Source organism: Myodes glareolus, chromosome 4 (assembly GCF_982192425.1).
Source record: "Myodes glareolus chromosome 4, mMyoGla1.1, whole genome shotgun sequence".
NCBI classification, from domain to species: Eukaryota; Metazoa; Chordata; class Mammalia; order Rodentia; family Cricetidae; genus Myodes; species Myodes glareolus.
In genome coordinates this window covers 89,200,853-89,225,017 of record NC_142029.1, presented here as the reverse complement: position 1 = coordinate 89,225,017, position 24,165 = coordinate 89,200,853, and the positions used below count along the sequence as shown (strand labels likewise).

At 41.2% G+C, this 24,165-nt stretch overlaps 1 protein-coding gene across 2 annotated transcripts; it reads right to left on the bottom strand.

Moving 5' to 3' along the window:
- Positions 1-20,762, bottom strand: Ei24 (EI24 autophagy associated transmembrane protein). Of its 2 annotated transcripts, none has more exons than XM_085689722.2 (11): positions 20,618-20,762; positions 16,766-16,875; positions 9,951-10,096; positions 8,712-8,772; positions 6,798-6,864; positions 6,104-6,228; positions 5,727-5,846; positions 4,682-4,793; positions 3,403-3,514; positions 2,934-3,008; positions 1-1,156 (listed from the first exon to the last, which is right to left on the bottom strand). In XM_085689722.2, the coding sequence occupies exons 2-11, from the start codon at positions 16,805-16,807 to the stop codon at positions 994-996; spliced, it is 1,023 nt and encodes a 340-aa protein (XP_085545848.1). In that variant the 5' UTR covers positions 16,808-16,875; positions 20,618-20,762; the 3' UTR covers positions 1-993. The 2 variants fall into 2 exon arrangements, with proteins under 2 accessions (XP_085545848.1, XP_048304833.1); XM_048448876.3 differs by lacking the exon at positions 20,618-20,762 and adding an exon at positions 20,348-20,369.
- Positions 20,763-24,165: the final 3,403 nt, after the last annotated feature.

The following is a 24,165-nucleotide window of genomic DNA, read 5'->3' as shown; positions in this document are numbered from 1 at the left end:
TTTTATGGGAAACGAGCTCACGTTTAATTGTGATATTTTAAAATTGTACAAGTTTTTTACATCTGCCCTCCCACCCCTTATTTAGACTCTTAAAATGACAGGAAAACATCACCAATCACAGGTTGAATGGGTTTAATAAGTTTACCCCTTCAATTCCTATATGAAGCACCCAATATTCCTTAAAACACCAATGAGACCTGGCAGTGGCCAACAGTAAATTTCATCTTCAGGGTTAAGAATTTCAGATCCTCTGAGCATTCTGTGATGCAGTGGCACTTGTCCAGAACTGGTACCACCCCATAACTGGGGAACTTAAGTTGTACCAGTGAAAAAAGCTGTTTCCCCTTCAAGGGGAAGAAAGAAAATAACTCCTCAAAACGCAGCCAGTTTGGCTGAGGTCTATCTGTCCCATCTCTATCTCTTCAGGGTCTTTTTTTTTTCCTTTCTTTCTTTTTCTGCAGCAGAGCAAGAGACACCAAAACCTAACCTGAGTTACAAGAAAACAAGACAGTGATGGCTATAGAGGGAGTGACCTGGAACAATTGGAATGCTCCTTCACCTCCCACATCCAATGTATGTGCTTCACAGAAAAACAGTAACAAATACACAAAATACAACAGTTAAAATTACAAAGCCCATTCATCCAGGGGTGCTGGAAGGCAGCAAGAAGTGGGAGGGTAAATTACACAGGGAAAAGAAAAAAAATGTAGTCAATCAGTCCAGGCACAGGAGCTGGCAAATGCTAGAAACGGCTGGAAAACTGGCCCTTTCAGACCTAGGGTGGTGGTTTAAAAAAAAAAAAAATCCACATACTGGATTCAGGAAGATTCTGCCTTATGTGTACCAGAGACAAAAATTCCAATTCATCAAAGAGAAGGAAATATGCAGAGGGCCCTTGGCAGTGGGTCCTGCCTTCCATGGCAGGGGGCGGAAAACAGAGTAAAGAGCTGCCACATCCTCCACCCAATCCCACCCATCCTCTTTGGACAGGACTCAGTGGCCGGCAGCAGCTTTCAGTCTGGCAGGAGAAGGATGTGGAGAAGGGAGCTTCTCTGCAGAGGAGGAGCTGCTCAGGGCTGACTGCAGGTAGACTGTCTTGTGGAAAAGTCGGTTGCTTAAAAACACCACCAAGGAGAAGAGGCGCAACTGGAAAAGACTGAAGGACAAGAAACCCTACTCGTTAGCTCCAAGTTGATAACTGCATCAAGCAAATTACAATTTATCTGACTACTTTAAATTTAAAACTACATAGGGGGAAACAAGGCAACAAAACTTAACAAAGCAATACAGATATTTTACACGTAAATTGATCAGTTAAGGAATGCACTGGGTAAGAGCGAGTAGCAGGAGAGACCATTTGCCTAGCATGTCTGAGGCTGTGAGTTTAATCCCACCACTGGAAAAAAGAAATGTAGCTGGGTGGTGGTGACCTACACCTTTAATCCCAGCACAGGTGGATCTCTGAGTTCAAGGCCAGCCTGGTCTACAGAGTGAGTTCTAGGACAGCCAGAGCGACACAGAAACCCTGTCTCAAGAAAACAAAAAAAAACAAAAAACAAAAACGTAGCATGTTCTGTCACTGCCACAAATGCATTACAATCACCAGTTTTCAGTATCGGGGCTGGGGCTTTTAAAGGAAATAAAGTTCTATTTTATATTAATCCAGATTTTTTTTAACATTTATTTTATGGAACTGAGTGTTTATCAAAAGTATGTCTGTTCACTACCTGTGTGCCTGCTGCCCACAAAAGGCAGAAGAGGTTGTTGGATCCTCCAGAACTAGAGTTACAGATACCTGTGAGCCACCAAGATGCTAAGAATTCAACCAAGTCCCTGGAAGAATGGCCAGTGCTCAACTGCTGAGCTTCATCTCCAGCCCCATAAATCAGATTTTAAAAGTACTTCTCTACGTGGCCAGATAACATAGAACCTATTAGTCCGAAAATGGGCCTTACTCAGATGTTTACAAAGGCCTCACATCTAGTGACTGTTAACTTAGAACTCATTTTGTAGCCCAAACTGATCTTGAGCTCATATTAATCCTTCTGCCACGGATTTCCAAGTTCTATGATTAAGGCATGAATCAGATACCTGCTACAAATGTTAAATTAAGGACAGGAATAAACAGTCAGGCTTGGTGGCATCCACCTACAGTCTAAGCACTGGAGGACAAGGTAGCAGAATCACAAGCTCAAGACACAACAGGGCTACACAGTGAGAAATAAAATGAGCATGTGGGAGTGTCAATCTGGGAAATATATACAAATTTATATACTCAAAAATATTGGTATATATTTCCTCCCCACACCCTTGTGTGTATCTGTCTCAGTTCCCAGCACCCATACAGTAGCTCACAATAGCCTGTAACAGTTCCAAAGGATGACACCAGCTACTGTCCTCCATAGGCATTGCATGCACGTGGTACACAGACATATAAGCAAAATACTAATAAAAATAAATCTTTAAAAAACTCTATATATTAAGGTGTGCTGGCTAGTTTGATATCAAACTAGTTTTACACAAACTATAGTCACTAAAAACTATAGGCGCCTCAGTTGAGAGAAATACCTAAAAATCTAACTGTAAGGCATTTTCTTAGTGATTGATGGACGAGGGCCTAGCCCATTATGAGAGGAGCCATTCCTGGGCTGATGATCCTGAGTTCTATAAGAGAACAGGCTGGGCAAGCCAGTAAGCAGCCCCCTTCCATGGCCTCTGCATCCAATCCTGCCTACAGGTTCCTGCGTTGGTTTGAGTCCTGTTTTCCCTTGATGATGAATAACAATAATACGGAAATGTAAGCCAAATAAATCCTTTCCGCCTCAAGCCACTTTTGGTCATAGTGCTCCCAGCAATAGAAACTGACTAGGACATAAGGCTTTTCTTCGGCATAAGAGATTTTACAGAGCAGAAGTCTCTTCACAGGCACTTACTAGGCTTTTCCAGGAGTCTTTGCTTCATTGGCGCTGATAATGAATAAAGGAAACAGGATAGAGAAGAGACAGCCACTGTTTAAAAAAAAAAAAGAAAAGAAAACAGGTCAGCTTCACAATGCATGACTTCAAGAAAGGTGTGGAGCCTCCTATCTCTTTCCCTGCTTAGAACAGCACGATGGGATAAACCTTAATATATCATAAACACAGATTCAGAAATGAACAAAAAATTTTCCAAATTTCTAAGTACCTGCCTCCAGGAAGCAGCATATAATATGGTAGACTACATTTTAATGCTGACAAATGTCAATTACTATTTGCAACAACAACAAAAATTCTTCCTGATGGTCAAATAATGTAAAATAAAATACTAGGTAGGTATAGAAGCAAACCAATAAAAGATGCTTGTTAAAACTACCTGAGTAGTTTTTTATTTTTCTAGTATTTCAAATTTCTCTAGCCAAATTACCTGATAATATAGGAGGACTGCATTGCTGTGAGGAAAGCCAAGGGCAAGCCAAATCCAAAGTAGTAAGGCCAATTCCTTTCTATATTTGACAGTCGCTGGTGCATTTCAATTCCTGAAACAAGGAAGTTAGTACACTGAAGACTCACATTATTTCAGGCTTAGGTTTTAGGCACAGAGCTACTATTCAGAACACAGATACAGCACATGAACCATACAAATCTAGCAGACTCATGATGGTATAAACCTTTGATCCCAGCACTTTGGAAAACAGAGACAACTTGGTCTACATAAGGAGTTATTGACCAGCTTGGACAATATAGTAAGACCCTGTTTCAAAGAATTGTACAAATCTGACAAAGCTTCAATGCAAAGATTCTACAAGAATAATAATTTCAAAATAACATTAATTTTTGCACCACTATCCTTTGTCAGTATAGAGGAAGGCAGCTCAGAAGTTCAAGGTCATCCTCAGCTCCATAGCAAGCTTAATAATAGCATGAGCTACATGAAATCTTGACTCAAAAGGTAACAGAATAATTTAAAAAGAAAATAACTAAAATTTAAAAATAATAGGATGAAAATAACTAAATCCCAAAGTAACCAAAGGCGCTCGACCTGATAGTGATAGTGCACGTGTGCAATCCCAGCACTTGGGAGGTAGAAGCAGGAAAATGGACTGGAAAGAGTGAGCACTCAAAGCCAGCCTGGGTTACATAGCAAGGCCATGTCTTTTTTTTTTTTTTAAGATTTATTCATTTATTATATATACAACATTCTGCCTCCATGTATGCCTATATGCCAGAGGAGGGCGCCAGATCTCATTACAGATGGTTGTGAGCCACCATGTGGTTGCTGGGAATCGAACTCACAACCTCTGGAAGAGCAGCCAGTGTTCTTAACCACTGAGCCATCTCTCCAGCCCCAAGACCATGTCTTAAATGGAAAAATAAAAAATAAAAAAATAAAAAAAAATCTAAATGCACTAGTATCCACTTAACTTCTCTGAAACAACTTATGCTCTTTCTATCAACTTCTGGTCCAAACACAGCTACATCACACTAAGCTTTAAAATGGCAATTAATTCTATAATTCTACATGCTACGTCCCTGGCCCCAAAGGTTAATAGACTCACTAGGCCAAATGGAATCTCCCTCTTGCCAGTGAGCCAGCGTCTTTTCAGAAATTTGCTAAGAGCGTTGGTATTGAATAGCTTAGTGTGTGCAGCACCAGCATTTCTCAGCAGGGCTTGTGTGCTCCTGGTTTCTTTACACGGACTTACCTTTATTGAACCAACGGTACTCAAAACAGTACAGTGAGTAGAGAAGAGACATATGCAGCAGACTAACCAGCTGACCCACAAGATGGATGGGAAAGAGACTCACGAACATCCCCTGAGGAACAAATACAAAAAACTCAATTCCAGAGTGTCAGACATTTCTCACGCACTACTCCAGCAGGAGATGGTGTCCTAGCTGCCTCAAAAGTTGGTAAGGATCAGAATCTCCAAGGGAAGACAAGATAAATCCATCGTTCTTATAATTTTATATTTAACCTCTCTAGCTGCTTCTGGGGATAGTCTCACTCTCTCCTTTCCTCCCTCCTCTTCCCTAATACCCATACCTCAGGTAGGTTACTATGGTCCTATCTTTTTTCATTTTTTAATTTTTTTTAGATCTTTAAATTGTGTATGTCTGAATATTCTGACTGCATGTATGGATATGTGCCACATTTGTGCCTGGTGCCCTCAGTAGTCAGAGAATGCTGCATCAGCTGGAACTGGAGTTATGGATGGCTGGGAGTCACCGTGTGGGTACCAGACACCAACCACTAAGTCATTTCTTCAACTTTCATTTTCCTTTTCTTAAATAAGCTGTGTGTGTGTCCCCTCTTAAATCTCAATTGGGTATCGATTCTTATCTCTACCTAATAAACTTCAAATTAACTTCTTAGAAAGAGGTTAATTGGGTAAAAGTGCTGCTGTGAAAGCAAAAGAAATGAGTTAAAATCCCCAGCACCCACATAAATGCCAGGCGTGATATATAAGCCAGTAACCTGCACACTTGAGAGGAGGCAGAGATGGACAAATCCTAGGCGTCTGCTGGCCAGCCAGTCACCCTAGCCAAAAACAGTGATCTTCAGGTTCAGTGAGAGATCTCATCTCAAAGATTAAGAGGAACAGTGCACATACACTCCCCACCCCATGTAGACATAAACAGTGCTTTAAAAATCACTACTCCAGGATACATAAAAAAAAAAAATCTTTTTTAGTCCCCTCCCCTAAATTTCTTTTTTTCTTTTTAAAGATGTCTCCGTGTGTCTCTCACCTGAATAAGGAAGAGCGCCTGCAGCAGAAGGTTGAAGAGCATGTCAGCAATTATTTTGCTGACACTGGGGAATGGATGAGGTTTCCTCCCTGATACCTCAAATGCCAGGTCAGCTATATCCTGAAACAGAGAACGGTGGTACAGTGAAACGTGAATTAAGTTTCCGTGTCCATCCCAGAGCTGATGCCACTGCTCTGCTCCTAGAGCTGCCAGGTGAGAAGTCTGCCTTAGTAACCCGAGACACTCATTCCATCCTACAAAACCCCAAGGATTACCCAACTGCCTGCTTAGCTTAACCCCCTAACTTCAGAGGCTAAAGTGTGTAACCTAGTGAGCCCATCAGGTTTCCCAGACTCCACGTTCTGCCCAGTACCTACTTGGAACCAAATAGCATTCACAACTTTGCTAAGCACAAACAAGGGAAGCACCCAAAGAGCACTGAAAATTGATGTGAGAAAGAATTCCAGCCATGACCAAACATCTCCATGCAGTGATGGATCACCTAAAATAAAAAGCAAAAAGAATTAGTTAATTTAGACAGGTGGAATGTCAAAAGACCAAAAATGGAACTATTTTATGACTATTCTTCTGCCTCATATTCTGTCCACAGCTCTTAATAGAAATCACTTTGTGCTGCTTATCCTGAAATAAACCTGCTTACAGAGTGACTACTGAGATGTCACAAAAGGGACTAACCACAGAGCTGTCGGGAATCCACCTGAATTTAAATCTCAGCTCTGTTACTTACTAATGGCTTAACTAATTTCTATTTACTTATCCATAAAATGGACAGCTCAACAACGCCTATCTCAAAAAGTCATTGAGAAGTCTAAACTCGAATCAGCTGAGTGAAGTGGGGCACACGCCTTTAATCCCAGCACAAGGAAGGCAAGGCAGGAGGATCTCTATGAATTTGAGACCAGGACAGCCATAGCTATTACATAGAGAAACCCCATCTCAAAAACAAAAACCAAAAACATCAAACTGCTAGTATTGTTAGGAAGTGCTTACTTAAGAAACAAAGATCTCAAACCTGTACCCCCAGCAGGAGCAAGAAACAGACACACTCACCGATAATCCGGGCTGTTACTGATTGAAGCACGGGAATAAACACTCGGTAAAACAAGAGGAGACTGAACTGAAGAAAAGAGGCAATAAAGTATTCAAAACCCTTCTTTAAATTAAAACAAGGCATCAGGAGGTGGCGGCGGCACACACCTTTAATCCCCGCACATGAGAAGCAGAGAGAGGTGGATCTCTGTAAATTCAAAAGCCAGCCTGGTCTATAGAGTGAGTTCCAGGAAAGCCAGGGTTACACACAGAGAAACATCTCAAAAAAACAAAAACAAAATAATAATAATAAAATAAATTAAAACAAGGCATTTCACCTCTCACTGTAATGACTTTCCTGTCAAGACTGCTAGTTTATAAATCAGGAGGGCAGGAAAAGCACCTCTTCTACTTCCCAAAACCCCAAGAGAGTGCAGCAAACTGATAAATGTATCCGTAACTTATTTGAGACAGAAAAAACATTTTAACTAACATTCAGGGCAAAGTATAAAGATATACACTAAACATCCCATGATATTTATTAATTAAATCTCAAGCTAACATCTGAAAATATTAGTGAAATGTTAACATTAAGATAAACTGAATTACTTTGAATATCAAGTCAAATATTTACTCACTCTAGATAACATCCGTATTTCACTAAAGACTATGATAGTTCTCAGTTATTATAGGTAACCTTTTGATCTGGGTCTCAATAATAATCAATTGCTACAACCAGAACAAAAAGATTTTTGCTTATTTGGCCACATCTACCCTTCTTTGATCCCACAAATAGCCAAAATGTCCAGACAATGCCAATAACACAAGTTATTTATAACAATACTAAAATCTTTCAACGGATCATATAAACAAACATATTCAGGACTCCCCAGATATCTCTAGATAAAAGTGTTGTTTGTGAACAGGAATAAATTTCACTACAGATGCACAAAATTCAAATTCATGTTTGTTGTTTAGGGGTTGCTGTTTGTTTCCAGATATAGCTTCTCTGTGTAGCCCTAGATGTTCTGGAACTCGCTCTGTAGACCAGGCTGAACTCAAACTCAGAGATCCACCTGCCTCTGCCTCCTGAGTACTAGGATTAAAGGTCTGTGTATTTTTTTGTCTATGTAATTTTTTTATTTTTGAGGAAAGGTCTCATGTATCCCAGACTGATCTCAAACTTACTCCCTATGTAGTCAAAGGATGACCTTGACCTTCTGATCCTCCTGCTTTTACCCCCAAGTGCTGCTATTATTTAAGTATTATTTATTTTTTTAAGATTTATTTTTATTATTTTCTATGTGTATGTGTCTGGTTGTCTATATATGCAGCACATGCACACAGGTGCCCTTAGAGCCCTGAAGAATGTTCAAAATCTCCTTGAAATGGTGTTATAAACAGACGTGAAATGCCTGGTATAAGTGCTGTGAACTGAACCTGATCCTCCGCAAGAGCAGCTATTTTTAAGTACTGGTCCATCTCTTCAACCCATAGTTATCATTTTTAATATTAATTTTTTTCTTCCTTTTCTTTTTAACTTTTTTTTCCTCGAAACAGCATCTCACTAGAGTCCCTGAATAATTTGAAACTCAGTTATGTAGACAAGATTGGCCTGGTCTCAGAGATCTGCCTATCTCTGCCTCCCAAGTACTAGGATTATAGGAATGTACTACCATGCATGGAAACTATTAATGTTTTTAGCCATCATACAAAATAATGGGTTTCATTTTGACATTTTCATACATCAGTATTTCTTGCTTGGTACTCCACTCCCCTCCTCCATTCCCCTATCCATGTGATAATCATCAGCATATATAAGCAGCTCAAACATCAAACATCTTAGTATTTCAAGGATGCAGCTGAAAAATAGTAACCTAATAACAGTGTAAAGATACTTATAAGGAACCCAGAATTTGATGGAAAAGAACTTACCCAGAAAACTCCGCCGTTCCAAGCACAACACTGGAAAATTCTACTAACAATACGTGGCTCACTGGAAAAGATCATATGAATTTAGCTTATAAAGCAGATAGGCTGTTTCCTAATGTTATCTAAGAACTCTCCATCCTACAGCTTCTATTGGCAACATACTATCTTGGAACACCTAATGTTCTTCCAACATTCTAAGTCAGTCAATAAGGCTATAAGAAAGTCAGTAAGAAAAGGTTTCTGGAAAACCAGGTGTCTTTGTTTTTGAGAAAGGGCTTCATTACATAGCCTAGGCTTGCCTCAAACTCTTGGCAGTCATCCTGCCTCTCTCTTCACAGTGCTGAGATAACAGGCATGTGTCACCACACCCAGATGAAGAACCAGCTTTTTTTTTTTTTTTTTTTTTTGTCATTTTGTTGTCATTTTGAGACAGGATTTCACTGTGTAACCCTGGCAGGCTTGGAACACACCATTTGGCTTCAAACTGCCTGCCTCTGCCTAAAAAGGCTTACTGATAAAAGTGTCACAAGTCTGGCAACCTGAGCTTGATTCCCTGAACCCATGAACTATGACATCTACCTGTGTGCTGTGAAATGGACATATTCTCCCATATTCTCTGAGGTTAGAACACATTAAACAAAAAAGTCTTGGGCTGGAAAGATGGCTCAGCCGTTAAAGGCTAGGCTCACAACCAAAAAATATACAAGTTCGGTTCCCAGCAACCATGGCTGCGGGTAGGGTTTATTCTATCAATAAACAAACCCATATAGACCTTATTACAAATAGCCATCAAATCAAATACTGTTTGTGGTCCTTTATTTGGCACTCTTTATTTTTGCTGTTGTTTAATTTATTGTTGTATGTGTGAGATGCATGTGGAGGAGGCAAAGGAAAACTCCAGAGTTGGTTCTGTCCTTCTAGCTTTCCATGGGTTCTAAGGACCAAATCCAGGCCACTGGGTTTGCTTAGAAGGCACTTTTTGCTTCTGAGCTAATTCACCAGCATAGATTTTTTTTTAAACATCATGTCATTTTGAACAAGAATCCTAGTTTAAGTAAATGTGTGTGCGCGCACGCATGCGTGTGCGCGCTGGGGGAAAATTATCTATTAAAAATTACAAAAAAACTAATATGATGCTGGAATTATAACTTACTATCTAGGGCGTTCATTCTATACTAAGATCAGTCATTTCCTCAAGTGCCCCTCCAATGACAGCTTAGGATGTGGGCCTGTACTCCTCACCTCTCTTGCTTCCGCTCTACACTCTGGGCTCTCCTCTGGGCCAAGACACTAGTTGCCCTTCTTCGACGCTGTTCCTCTCTCTTCTGCTGGATCCGAGCATCTAGTTTTGAGATGGTACAGATGCCCCAGATGGAGTCTTTGATTCCCTGTAGATAAGGACATTTTTAAGAGAGATTATGGGCTGGAGTAGACTTTCCAAAGTCACACACAGAAAAGTGAGTAACAGTGGAAACCACAGTATTTATTTTCCTACAGAACTTAAGGAGAGTGATTTGTGCCTCCGGTGCTGTGACGGAACTCAGGACTTCGTGCACAGTAGGCAGTACTGACACAGAACTATACCTCACCCTTTACTAATGTCTTTTATTTTGAAATGATCCTTTGTTGTGGAGTATTACTTAGACTATGGTAAAGATGTGTGACATTTGTTTATGTTGTAGAGTAGTACTGTGTAAAGGTGTGTAGCATTTGTTTAACTATGTAAAGGTGTGCTGCAATTGTTTATCCTGCATTAGTTTAACTATGTAAAGATGTGTTATAGTTGTTTATGCTGCATTTGTATAACGATGGAAGGATGTGTTATGCTTGTTTCACCTTGTCTAAGGCACCTGATTGGTCTAATAAAAGCTGAACGACCAAGAGCTAAGCAGTAGAAGGATAGGCAGGGCTGGCAGGCAGAAAGAATATGCAGAGGAGGAATCTAGGGGAAAGAAAATGAGGGAGAGAGAGAAAGGAAGAGGTAGAAAGAGAGTGAGGGAGAATAAGGGAAACACCCAGGGAGAGTCAGTCAGTTGCCAGTCTGACAGAGAAGAACAGGGAAGTAGGACATACAGAATGAAGGAAAGGTAAAGAGCCCCAAGGAAAAACACAGATGAAGAGAAATGGATTAAAGTAAGTAATGAGCTAGTGGGACAAGCCTAAATTAAGGCCGAGAATTCATAATTAATATTAAGTCTCCATATCTTTATTTGGGAGCTGGTTGGAAGCCCAAAGAAAAATTCCAACTACAATCCTTAATTTACAGAAAAACTGCAACAATGCAGATTTTCCAAACTCACTTAGTTCAGAATTTCCAGTTTTTTTTTCCATATTAGTATATACTTTTTTCCCCAAATCATTCAAGAAACTGTTGAGTCAAGCTCATGCTGTTTTTCCCTTGGGAAGGGGAAGAAACAGGGTCAGACTGACTTCAAGTTCTTGATCTTCTTGCTTCAGCTCCCAAATGCTGAGAACACAAGTATAGTGGCCAACATGACCAGCTTCTCGGGTCCCTGTATGGTAATTTTTTTCAGGAGGTATCCCTAAGAACAATATTCCTTACATAACGATAGAAAGTTATCAATTCACGAAACAAATACTAAAATGGTCTATGTTCCAATTTTTCCATTCATCACAACAATGAACTTGATTGATGGCATTTTACAGCTCAAGAGTTTAATCCAAAATCAAATAACGCATTTTATTAGTATGTCTCCTTAGTATTCAGTCAATAACAGTTCTTCACACTTTTTCTTTGTCCATTTTATTTATCTGTGTATATCACCATGCATGGGATCAGAGGACAACTTTTGAGAGTCGGTTCTCTCCTTCTACCAGATGGGTTTTTGGGATCATATTCACGTCATCAGGTTTGGCAATAATAGTTTTTACTTCTAAGCCATTTCACCAGCCCGATTCTTTGCTTTTCTTTTTGAAGAATAGAGGCTGGCTACTTTATGGGATTTTCCTCAAGATTTAAGTTTCACCATGATTATGCAGGTTAAGCATTTTGAGCAAGAATATCACAGCACTGATGGGTATGTATCACACCAAGAAACACAAAAGCTAGGCATAGTTGCACATGCCTCTTTTCCCAAAATTCAAAGCTGAGGAAGAAAAAATCCCAAATCCAAGGTCAGCCAGGGATACATAGCCAGCCTGTCCTGTCCAGAGAGATCATATCCACCGTCTCTCCCTAAACAATGAGACACAGTAACTCTTTCCTTTGTAGTATTAATTCCATGGTTTCAAACTCTTTCCTCTAGTCACTACAAAGTAGTAAGTGGGGAACTGTTGTGGGAATTCATTTCGCCAATAGCTCTGGGCTACTTCTTGTCTGTGAAAGTGACCGCTTAAGAGGAGAGTAGGGTCGCATGCTCTCTTGGGCTGTGAAGACAGGAGGCGTCAGGTAGGGTGAAGCAGCATATGGCTGGTTCCCAGATCCCCCAATCCTCAATCCATGAATCTGTTCTCCCTGGCGCTTCTTAATGAATTGATACATAATAAATATGTATCTTTGAGGATCTTTCATTATCTGGTACCTATATGATCTGAACCAGGACGGCTCTATTACACTGGTATAGATTCTTGTATATCAATACATATGTAAAACTAATTTTGCATTCCTGTCTAATTTATATATTGATACAAATTTGAAATTATGTCATATTGTTTATGTTCCTATTTCTGTTTATAATATTTTTGCACACAAATGTAAAATTATTTTTATTATACTATATGTATGTTTCTACTTCTGCTTAAGAAATTTTGAATATTGATACAAATTAAGGATATTTTTGTCATACTACACTATACATCTCTATCTCTGATTAAGATATTTTTATATATTGTTACAATTTTGAGATCATTGCTATACACGTTTGAAGATTGCTTTTATAATGTGAAGCATTAGTCTTCAAGCTGTATAGGTTATTAAACATTACAGTTAATAATCATTCATGTTTGTTATACTTATGTTAGTTAAGTTTTCTAGATGCACAGAGATGTACTCCACATAGAGGTAATCTTCAAACACTTCAAAGTTCTACAGAACGTGTCATTTAAAAGTTCCAATAATTTAAAACTCTGCTGACTTGAGACATGACTACTCCTGAGAGAATGATGGGCACCAAAAGCACTCTATTATAAAGCTTGTTTTCTTGACAAAACTGGCCTACCGGGCAAAGAACTGGGCTTGCCTCAACTGCTGAGAGTAAACACAATGTTAAGACTGGACAAGCAGGACACAAGGGAAAGCAATCGTTGAACTCAAACAAAACAAGGTAGGACAGTCTTTCGAATTTTCCTGCTTCTGAAAATTCCCAGTTCCATGAGCCTGTTCTCCCTGGCAACTCTTAACAAATTGGGGTGTGTGTGTGTGTGTGTATCTTTGTGGTTCTCACATCAGGGAAACACTTCTGATGCCATGCAAATATCATGCCCATGGATTTCCCCCAAACTTAGCATCCTTCCACAATTCCTGCCTACACCAATCTTGAATTATATGAGTACTAAATAGTTTTCTAACACTTTTACATTTACCAGTAGTATGAAAACATGCTATTGTCTTCCCTACTCCCTTTCAGTACCAATTAAATTGCTGCAGTATTCCTTGAGTCCTATACTAGCTCTAAACACCAGTCAAGAAAGGACTACACTATGCCAAATTTGGAGAAAGACACAATTACTGTTTAAAAAGAGAAAGGAGAGAAAGAGGAAAAGAGGGAGAGGAAAGAAATAATTGCTGCAAAACATAAACCTCTACAGTCAGAGAGTGCCACATAAAGCAGATGCATCATCATCATGGTGTGGCTGGAGAATATCCTTGGTGGATACATGAGGGAGGTGCTGTTGAGCTTGTGTAGAAACAGCATACAGTGACAAATGTACCTGCCAACCATTCCTGAAGAATTCTAAGTTATTGCTGGTACTATAAACACCAGGATACCTGTCATTCGTTCAAAGAACTACATTCACTTATCCATCCCTGCAACCAACCACATACCATACAACTTCAGTGAACTAATCTTTGGACAGATGAAAATGCCCAAGAATATGGTATAACCCCAGCAACAGGGGAGACAGGCACAGGAAAACTGCCTTAAATTAGGTCAGCCTGGGCTTACAATGTAAGACTCTACCTCAAAATAAAGGCAAGAAAAATCTGGGAGTCAGCAGAGTGTTTGCCTATCATGGGAGAGGCCTTGGGTTCAATCCCCACTATTAAAAGGAAAACAGAAAAATTATACAACTAAAGCTAAAAATTTAATACATACACATATTAGAATTTAAAAACCATAACAGATTTATGTCCAAAGTAGAATAACTTCACCAGGATAGTCAACTTCATAAAGAGACAAAAAAGAAAAAAAAGAAAAAAAAGAGCTAGGTGTGGTGGCATATTCCTATAAGACTAGCACCAGGGTACTTGAGAGACTGAGGCCAGACGATCACCACAATTCTGAACTCAGTCTAGGATATGGAGTAAGAACACGTCTTTAAAAAAAACAAAAACAAAAACAAAAGAAACATAAACAAAGGCCAGCAAAATGGTCCAGCAGTAAAGTTACTTGCCACCAAGTTGACAGCAAGGAGAAAATCGACATACTGTGCAAACACACACATTAAACAAAGCTAATAAACATAAAAGCACAGCTGTGCATCAGTCAGAATGCCAAGATTCTGGAGGCTGAACTTGGGGGCAGGCTTGTTCACAAGCACCTTTGTCTGTTTGTGTTAATGCTACTAGAACGTTTAGTCATTTTGTAGAAACAACTCATGAAGTGATGTCTTTAACATAAGTAAGTCTTTTTCCTCCATCTGTTTCTAGGCCCTTCATGATGAGTGACTTGGGGGCACCTTCCTCTCTGTGAGTCACTCATAAGTCCAGGGTTATTATTTCTAAATTGATTTTGATAAACAGGCAGTTAGAATGTCACCCTTAACCTAGCTGGTCTTTATTTTTTTTTCAAAGTTTATTAAATTATGAAAGTTTCCGTCTTTTTTTTTGTTTGTTTGTTTGATTTTTTTTTTTTTTTTTGAGACAGGGTTTCTCTGTAGCTTTGGAGCCTGTCCTGGAACTAGCTCTTGTAGACCAGGCTGGCCTCGAATTCACAGAGATCCTCCTGCCTCTACTTCCTGAGTGCTGGGATTAAAGGCGTGTGCCACCACCGCCCAGTCTTGATGGCCATTTTCAAAATCTATTTCTTTTCTTTCTTTCTTTCTTTCTTTCTGAGACAGGGTCTCACGTAGCCCAGGATGGCCTCAAACTTCCTATGTAGCCAAGTCTGTACTTGAACCACTCCTGGTCCTTTGCTTTGTCTCTCAAGTGCTGAGAGGTCAGTGGCACATGCCATTATACCTCTGGGGGATTTTCTGTGGGGAGGGGGTAGAGGGTGGTGTTTTTGAGATGGGCCTCACTACACTGCCTAAGATGGCCAAGAAATCATGATCCTCCTGCCTCAGTCAAATGAGTATTGTAATTACAGATATTTGTTACTATATATGGCTCAAACTAGCATGGTAACACATACTTGCAATTCCAGAACTTTCTATCAAGGCAAGGAACTCAGGAATTCAAGGTCAACCAGGACTACTCAGCCTGGTGAAGGCTAACCTCTCTCAAAACAAATTTTTAAGGTTCTGTAGCCAAGCTAACCAGAAACCTAATATTAGATAATGCACTCAATAGACAGGTCTCGCAACTTCATAGGATACAGGATAAAAGAATTGGGAATCAATCAACTTAATCAGTGTTTGCTCTATAAGCATGAGGACTTGAGTTCAAATCCCAATACCTTCTTGTAAAAAGCTAGGCATGGCTGCTGGATCCTGAGAAGTTCCTGGCCAGCCAGGCTTGCCAAAAAGGCCAACTCAGGATGAGTAAGAGACCCTGTCTCAAGGCAATAAGCTTGACAGCAATAGGTGAGAGAGGAAGACACCTAAAGTTCTGCTTTGGCTTCCACATGAGAATGAGGCTACACACCCACACACATGCCACAAACACACACACACACACACACACGTTGTAGAATGTTTATGTAAAGATGTGCTGCATTTGTTTAATTATGTAAAGATATGGGCTGGGTGGTGGTGGCACTTGCCTTTAATCCCAGGACTCGGGAGGCAGACAGGTAAATCTCTGTGACTTTGAGGCCAGCCTGGTCTACCAAATGAGTTCCAGGACAGGCCCCAAAGCTTGATAAAAACTGTCTCAAAAACAACAACAACAAAAACCAACAACAACAAAAAACCCCACCATATTACTGTTTTACCTTGCCTATCTAAGGCACCTGACTGGCCAGGCACCCAATTGGTCTAATAAAAAGCTGACCGGCCAACAGCAAATGAGGAGCTATAGGCAGGACTTCTGGGGAAGGAGAGTGAGGAGGAGAAATTTAGGCTTGGGGGAAGACAAAGATGCCAGGGAGACACCAGAGGCAGACAGACAGGAGGATGCAGGAAAGTGGGATATACAGAAGAAAGGAAGTTAAGAGCTGCTGGAACAACCTAAGCTGAGATTCATAATAGTAAGTCTCCAAGATTTTATTTGAGAGCTGGTTGGTGGTCCAAAGAAAATTTCAACTATATGCACAGACACATGTACATACGTACACACACACTCTCTCTCTCGCATATTAAAAAAAAAATACTGGATATAGGCACAGGCTTACACCGGTAATCCTGGCATTTGGGAAGGAGAAACAGAACTTAAATGAACTCAAACCAGCCAGGGCTGCATAGGAAACTAAAAAAAGATGTGGGATGGTGTATGCCTACATTCCTAGTACTACGCATGCTGGAGCAAGAGTATGACCAGGTGTTCAAGGTCAGCAAGACTGTCTCAAAAATATGAAAAACTTAAAAAAAAATTTTAAAAAAATGAAAAACTCCTGTTTATTGAATAATGTAGACTACACTGAAAACTAACATTCTGTGTAAAAGACCCAACAAACATGATAAAAATTACAAAACACCTGAAGAATTTCCTAGTTCTTTAGCAAAAAAAAAAAAAAAAAAAAAAAGGCGGGGGGTGCCATGAAATAAAATATACTCACCCTGCCAAGGTCCTGCAGAAAGGTTTTGACACTGTCAGCCATCTCTTCGCTGCCCAGACTATCAATTACACAGAGAGGGAAGTACCCCCAAATCTCTCATCATGGAAGGCCTGAAAACAAATGGAGAAAAATTACTTATGTTAAAGATATGATACTTCATGATGTTTCTACAAAATGATCACACACACTAGTAGCCCTAATACAAGAGTAATAAATAGATTAAAGCACTAATACAACGAACTATGAAGCTATAACTATAACTGAAGAAACCTATGATTCTTATTCTCTCTTTTGAGATATGAAGTCTTGGTAAGTTGCCACAGCAAGCCCCACACTCCTGGGCTCAGCAGATCTTCCTCCCTCAGCCCCTTAGTAACTAAAGAGGAGGCAAATATGCTCCTGGACAAGTGGTCTCCCCTGAGCCTTGATGTCCCTAACTACTCCTCCTAAACACTGCAAACACCTGAGGATCCGAAGATGCGTGGCAATAATGTTTGAATACTCTTTTAAGCAATTTTTATGCTGGCTATGTATTTCCAAACACTTGGATGTGGGACTGGAGAGATAGCTCAGCGGTTGAGAGCACTTGCTGCTCTTTCAGAGGACCAGAGATCAAATCCTAACACCTGTGTCAGATTGCTGTCAACCATCTGAACTCAGCTCCAGGGGATTCAATACCGTTTTCTGGCCTACACAGACACCCGAATACACAATACACACACATACTAAAATACAAAAACAAAAGACACGTGAAGGAACTGGCACTATAGTATCCAGCAATTCTAGCACTAGGAGGCAGAGGCAGGAGAATAACCACAATTTCCACAACAGGCTGTCTACACATTGAGTTCCATACCTGCTAGGGCTTCCTAGGAAATCTTGTCTCATACAATAATAATTTGTTTGGTTCACTTTAATCATACATACTCCTCAAATACACTGGGAAGTTTAAGACATAATATGAAACTACCAAGCCCTCTAATTAGGTCTTTCTATGTTTTCTACCTTCATTCCTCACCACCAGCATAGTCCTGGAGATGTGACCTAGTGACTACAGCACCAATTTTAATAATCACGTAGGAAACAACGAATTTTAAACTAGACTAAGGTTTGGGGGAGGGGAGTCTAGTTCAAAGGTAAACTGCATGAGAGCACCCACACAAAAAAAGAAAAGGTTCATGAAGTTCACATTTGTAGTCTTTAGAACAGTAAGGGTTATTGGGTATGGCAGCACATAGCTATGATTCCTTTGGGAAGCTGAAACAAGAGAATCAGAAGTTCAAGGTCATTCTCAGCTAAACTGGAAGTTTGAGATACATGAACCCTGTCTTTAAAAAAAAAAAAAGGAACAGTAAGGGTTTCTCATTTTATTTCTCAGATGAATGGGAAACCTAGCTCCAAAAATTAAGAAACTGGTTAATTTACATATATAATTCACTCAGGGATAGGCAGGTGGCTAAGCAGGTAAGGGAGTCTTCTGCCATTCCAAAACGCGATAGTTTAATCCCCAAGATCCACATGGGTTGTCCTGACTCCACTGTACACTCACAAGGTGGCACATGCATGTTCATGCAAACACACAAAATTAATAAATGCTGAAAAAGGAAGAGAACGTATAACTCAGGGATAGAGCCCTTGCATGGCCTGTTCAATTCCCAACACCAAAGGAAAATTTTAAAAACCAGAGACAGGCCTAATAGTGCAGTCCTATAATCCCGGCGACTTGGCAGGCTAAGTAAGGCAGGCTCACGGGTTCAAAGTCCGTCTAAGATGAATTCGAGGTCAGCTTGAGTAACTTCATGAAATCTTCTCAGAAAACAAAACCAAAGGTTGCGGATATAGTTCACGGGTAGAAAGCCTGGCTAGCATACCTGAAACTCTTCAAGTTCTGAGTTCAGTCCCCAGTGCTGAAAGGGCAAGAGCGTTCATACTATATTTAAGATTATTTAATCTCAAAAAACTGCTCTCATTTGATTTCTTTAAAGTGAACACTAAGGTGAATGGAAAACGCACTTGTAAAATATTAAGAATTTGGCCTTTAATCCCAGCAAATGGGAGGCAGAGACAGGAGGATCTTAGTGCATTCGAGGTTAGCCTGTTCTACAAAGCAAGTTCCAGGACAGCCCAGGCTGTTACACAGAGAAACCTGTCTCAAAAACATTTAAAAGAAAAAAAAAAAAAAGTAAGAATCTAGAATTTTAACGTTCTCAAGTCTCACTAAATCAAGTTCAGCATCTCCAATTTAACAGATAATAACCTTAATACACTAATTTCACAGGCAGCCTGTCTACAACTCAGCTTCAAAACATAAAGGGTACTTTTTCTTGACCTTTGGCCACCTCATCAAGTAGCACTACACTGACCCAACTGGACTGATGCCACTCAGAACTGGACGAACAGGGAGTGCGGAATCAGAAGTCTACCTGCACACTACCATGTACATCATCTGATCCCTTAGTCAAATCCCAGCCAAATGTGCTTACCTGGAGAAGTTTCTAGGGTTAAGAAACATCTGTTATTACTCCCACTCTTCCCTTAAAAAAAAAAAAAAAAAAGCCTCAGAGTTTCTAGCACATGTCTTCTAGCAAAGAGTTGTGGTGAGAGCGGTCCGTGGCCAGAACAGTAAATGTCTAATAATGGGCAGGACACTAGTGTGTGAAGATGCACGCCCTCTTAGCTGATGACTTGCTCATCTACAAATAAAGGGTAGTAAAATTCTTCACAGGGTTTGAGGATGGAGTACAACAGAATAAAGCTGAAAAGTCTGTATGACTGCGACCCTATGAAAGAATGCACCCGGGTTGAGGTCTGAAGAAACTCGTTACTTGGTCTAGTTTTCTCCAAGATCAGCAGCCAGGGAGCTTCAAACATGTTGATCCCAGCCCAGAACCACTAGGTTATTTGACTCCTGGCAGATTAACACCCAGCTTCTGCATTCTGCATCACAGGACAGGCCATTTCAATTTTATACTGTGGGCCTAACAGCTTTCCTACAGGAGAGAATATCTGGTATGAATTACCCTGTTTAACAAATTGCTGAGGGATGCAGAAAAATAACCTGCCACAATTTGAGACCACACCAGTGACAAAGGGTTCCTACAACACAGGAAATCCAGATGTGTCTTCTGGTTCACAATATTTTACAGGTGGGGAAGTTAAGCGGTTTGTCCAACAGCGAGTGAAAGCTAATTAGAGCAAACTTCAGGGTTCTAACGCAGTCCAGGCTTCTTTTTTGCTTAAACTTTGCAACGAGAATTTCTGTTTAACCCAAACATCCCATGGACAAATCACCTTTCTTAAACCTTGAAAGGCTGCGGACCACTAAATTCCTGACCGTCTTTAGAACCGATTAAGCATCTACTTAAGACATACTCGAACACTTTTCCAAGCCATCAAACCCAAGTCCCGGAAGGCAGGAAGCCGGCGCTTCCCACTCCAGGTAGGGAGAAGGTAACACCCTCACTCAACACGGGGCCGCAGAATGCCTCCTGGGGCCCCGGGAGTACTGGGTTCCCTCTCTCCCCGAGCGTCTGGTAACTGGGCTGAGAACCCGTCTTTCTCCCCAGCCAGCGGCAAGCTCACCGTGGGTCACGGGATCTAAAGACAGCCCCACCGCACCTGGGGAGAGAGAGAGAGAAAGAGAGAGAGAGCCTGGGCGCCGGGTGCCGCAGGGCCTGCCCTCGCCGCCCTTCACGTCCCGGGCCCTTGGGGCCGGGGGTCCTTGCCGCAGCCCCCGCCAGAACCTCGCCGACCAGCTCTGGCCTGCCAGCCCTCCCTTGCCCCCTGGGCCCTGCCGCCCAGACACGGGCGTGCAAGCGGCTAGAATCCCCGTTTGCCGCGGCCCACACCTACCCCGCAGCCCTGGCGCGGCGGCTCCGGCCCGGGCGCTCGCCCACCGAGGCTCGACCCGCCTGCTCCGTACCCGGCAGCCCGCTCCGCCCCGGCGCTGCCAGAGCCGGGGCTGCGCCCACACTGGGCATGCCCGGGCTGCACGGGGCAGCTGGGAAGTCGGGCGGGCACCCAGCCGGTCGCTGAGCGGGGCGGGGCCAGAGAGACAGGGAGGGGCCATCCAGAAGGGGCGGGGCCAGGGAGCTTGGGAATTGTAGTTGGCGGGACCTGAGAGTCCGTCTGCGCTCTTTCTGCTGGTACAACTCAAAGGCCTTATTGCCTCCTCTCCAAATCCCTTCTCACTGATCAGCTGTCCTGTTCTTTAGCCTCCTCGATCTACCTATGTAACAATGCTGGTCTTTCTAAAATCGTTTAAGAACAAACAATGAAAACAATAAGATAGGGGTCACCTTGATTAATTTGGAGGCTTTCTATAATTAAAGACTAATAAACCAGATGGGGTGATGCACACATGTAATCCCAGCTTAAGGAAAGATGAGGAGAATTACTGAGAATTCGAGGCCAACTTGGGTTACAATAAAGTACCAGGCTAGGTAGAGCTATATTTAACAAGACCCTTTCTCAGAAAAACAAAACAAACAAAATAACTCAATAGAGCAATCGCTTATCATACACAAAGTCCTGGGTTCAGTTCTCAGCACCGTTTATTCAGAGCTTGGTGGTACAATCTCAGCACTTGGGAGTTGGAGACAGGGGGATCAGAAGGCCAGATTTGACTAAATGAGCCCTTATCTCAAAAAAAAAAAAAATTTACTAAACAGTGCCAGGTTTACATCAAAAGAATTCAGAATATGGGCCATCAACCACTAAACCTGTATTTAGTGCAAATTCCAATAATGTTGGAATAGCTGAGATAAAAATTAAGTAGAGATTACTGTTTCCACATCCATCCCCACCTGTCTAATTCTAGCCTAGCACCATAATTTCTTGGCATGAAACTGTAGGGGAAGCCAGTTTTGCCTTTTGGGGGTTTCTTCTCTGAGTTCAAAAAATTAAGCCAAAAATCGCAAGTAAAATATAAGAAAAGCATGCAAGTTATCTAATGAGTTAGTAATAACTGACACAGAAACCCTGTGAAAGAAATGAGGAATGGTGGGTGTGTGTATTAGTACTAGTCAGGGTTCTCTAGAGAAACAGAACTTATATAAAAATATATCTAACTTTCAATATTAAATATTAGATAGATAGACAGATAGATAGATAGGTAGGTATGGAATTTTTTTTTCTAATTATTTCGAGACAAGGTTTCTCAGTAGCTTTGGTGCCTGTTCTGGAACTAGCTCTTGTAGACCAGGCTGACCTCAAACTCACAGAGATCCGCCTGCCTCTGCCCTCTGAGTTCTGGGATTAAAAGCATGTGCCACCACCGCCCGGCCCAAATTATATAAATATAGTTTTTATACTATATTGTACAAAGATAGGCAATATGGAGTGTGGGGGAGCTAAAGGAAAATCACTATTTTAAATAAAGGTTTGTTTTGTTTACAGCCTATTAGCTTTAAAAAAAAAAACATCTAGCCAGGGTATACATAGTGCTGGGCAAGTGCTTTATCATTAAGCTAAATTCACACCCCCTTAAGATTCCTATTCAAGTTACTTTCCTTATGGTTATAAAGCAGCAGTAACTACCTGCTTAGGGGAAAGAAAGGGAAGAATAAAAGCACCTCTTGGCCTGAGAGTATAGCTCAGTGGTAGGGACCTGACTAGTATGTCTAAGACCCTCGGTTCAAGAGAGCGCCTTTTCTGCTGGTTTTACTTCATTTTTAAGGGCTCTTTGCTCCAAAGAATATGGAAATGCGGCATAATTTTGGGTGGCCTCCTCTAGAAGCCTTCCTTTGCTCCCCTACTCCCAACCTCTCCCATGACTCTTCATTTCTTTCCACTTCCTATTCTCTTTATCTATCAAGCTGCCAGGACAGGCTTGATAGAGATGAGCTAAAAAGTAGAATTTTTTTTATCAGTAGCAAACTTAGACTTGCTACTGATAGGGCCACCTATAGAAGCAAATCATTGTAAATCAGAAGCTGTTTAGTGCAGCCTCTTCTGTGGCAAGAGCCTGAAGCCCAAATGTCAAGCGCAATGACAAAACAAATACCTAAACCTCCTGACTCTTACGTCTGTCAACACCATGTCCAAACGCAACTTGAAGAGGAATTTAGTTGACTTACAGTTTTTGTAACACAATTAATAAAAACCCAGAGACAGACACTGGGGTTCAACCTGAAAGTCAGAAAAGTAAAGCAGCCAGACACTGGCTCTTACCTCTATCTCAGTCCGAAATGGCGATCCTGCCTCCAGGAATCTCACAATGAGAACTAGCTGAGAGCTGTCTCCTTCCATCTTATATTCCTCTCTAGTGCTAGGATTAAAGGCGTGCTCCACTATGGCCTGGTTTCTACAGCAAACTAGTACAGCTACTAGGATTAAAGTTGTGTGTTAACATTGCCAGGTCTGTAAGACTGATCAGTGCAACTCTCTGGGGTTGTTTTGTTCTGTTTTGTTTTTTGAGACAGGGTTTCTCAGTATAGCTTTGAAGTCTGTCTTGGAACTCCCTCTGTAGACCAGGCTGGCCTCAGACTCACAGAGATCTGCCTGCCTGTGCCTCCCAAATGCTGGGATTAAAGGTGTGCACCACCATCCCCTGGCACATATGGAAACTCTTATGGGGAGAAGATCTTTTAATCCCAGAAGCAAGCAGATCTCTGTGAGTTCAAGGCCAGCCTGGCCTACAAAGTGAGTTCTAGGATAGCCAGAACTATTACAGAGAAACCCTGTCTCAGAAAAAGAAAAAAAGAAAGAAAGAAAGAAAGAAAGAAAGAAAGAAAGAAAGAAAGAGGAAGGAAGGAAGGAAGGAAGGAAGGAAGGAAGGAAGGAAGGAAGAAAGAGGATCTGGATCTGGGGATTTCTTCTTCTAATCTCATAAATCTTTTAATTCATTTATTCCACCTCTAAGATGGTTATAAACAATAACCAGGCATGTATGGGCACGCTTGTAATCCCAGCAACTAGGAGGCCCAAACAGGAGGATTGTGGCAAAAGTGAGGCCAATCTAGGTTACGTAGTTCTCAGCCAGCATAGGTTACATAGAAAGACTCTGTCTCAAAAACACAAACAAAATCATAATTAAGAAGGGACATCCTTTTTAAATAATGCATTTAATCTTATTTTATGTGCATTATTATGAGGGTGTCAGATCCCCTGGAACTGGAGTTACAGACAGTTGTGAGCTGTCATGTGGGTGCTGAGAATCGAACCCAGGTCCTCTGGAAGAGTAGTCAGTGCTCTTAACTACTGAATCATCTCTTCAGTCCCAAAAGGGACATTTTTTTGTGTGTGTGGTTATTCGAGACAGGGTTTCTCTGTAACTTTTGGGCCTATCCTGGAACTAGCTCTTGTAGACCAGGCTGACCTCAAACTCACAGAGATCTGCCTGCCTCTGCCTCCCGAGTGCTGGGATTAAAGGCGTGTGCCACCACCTCCCGTCAAGGGGA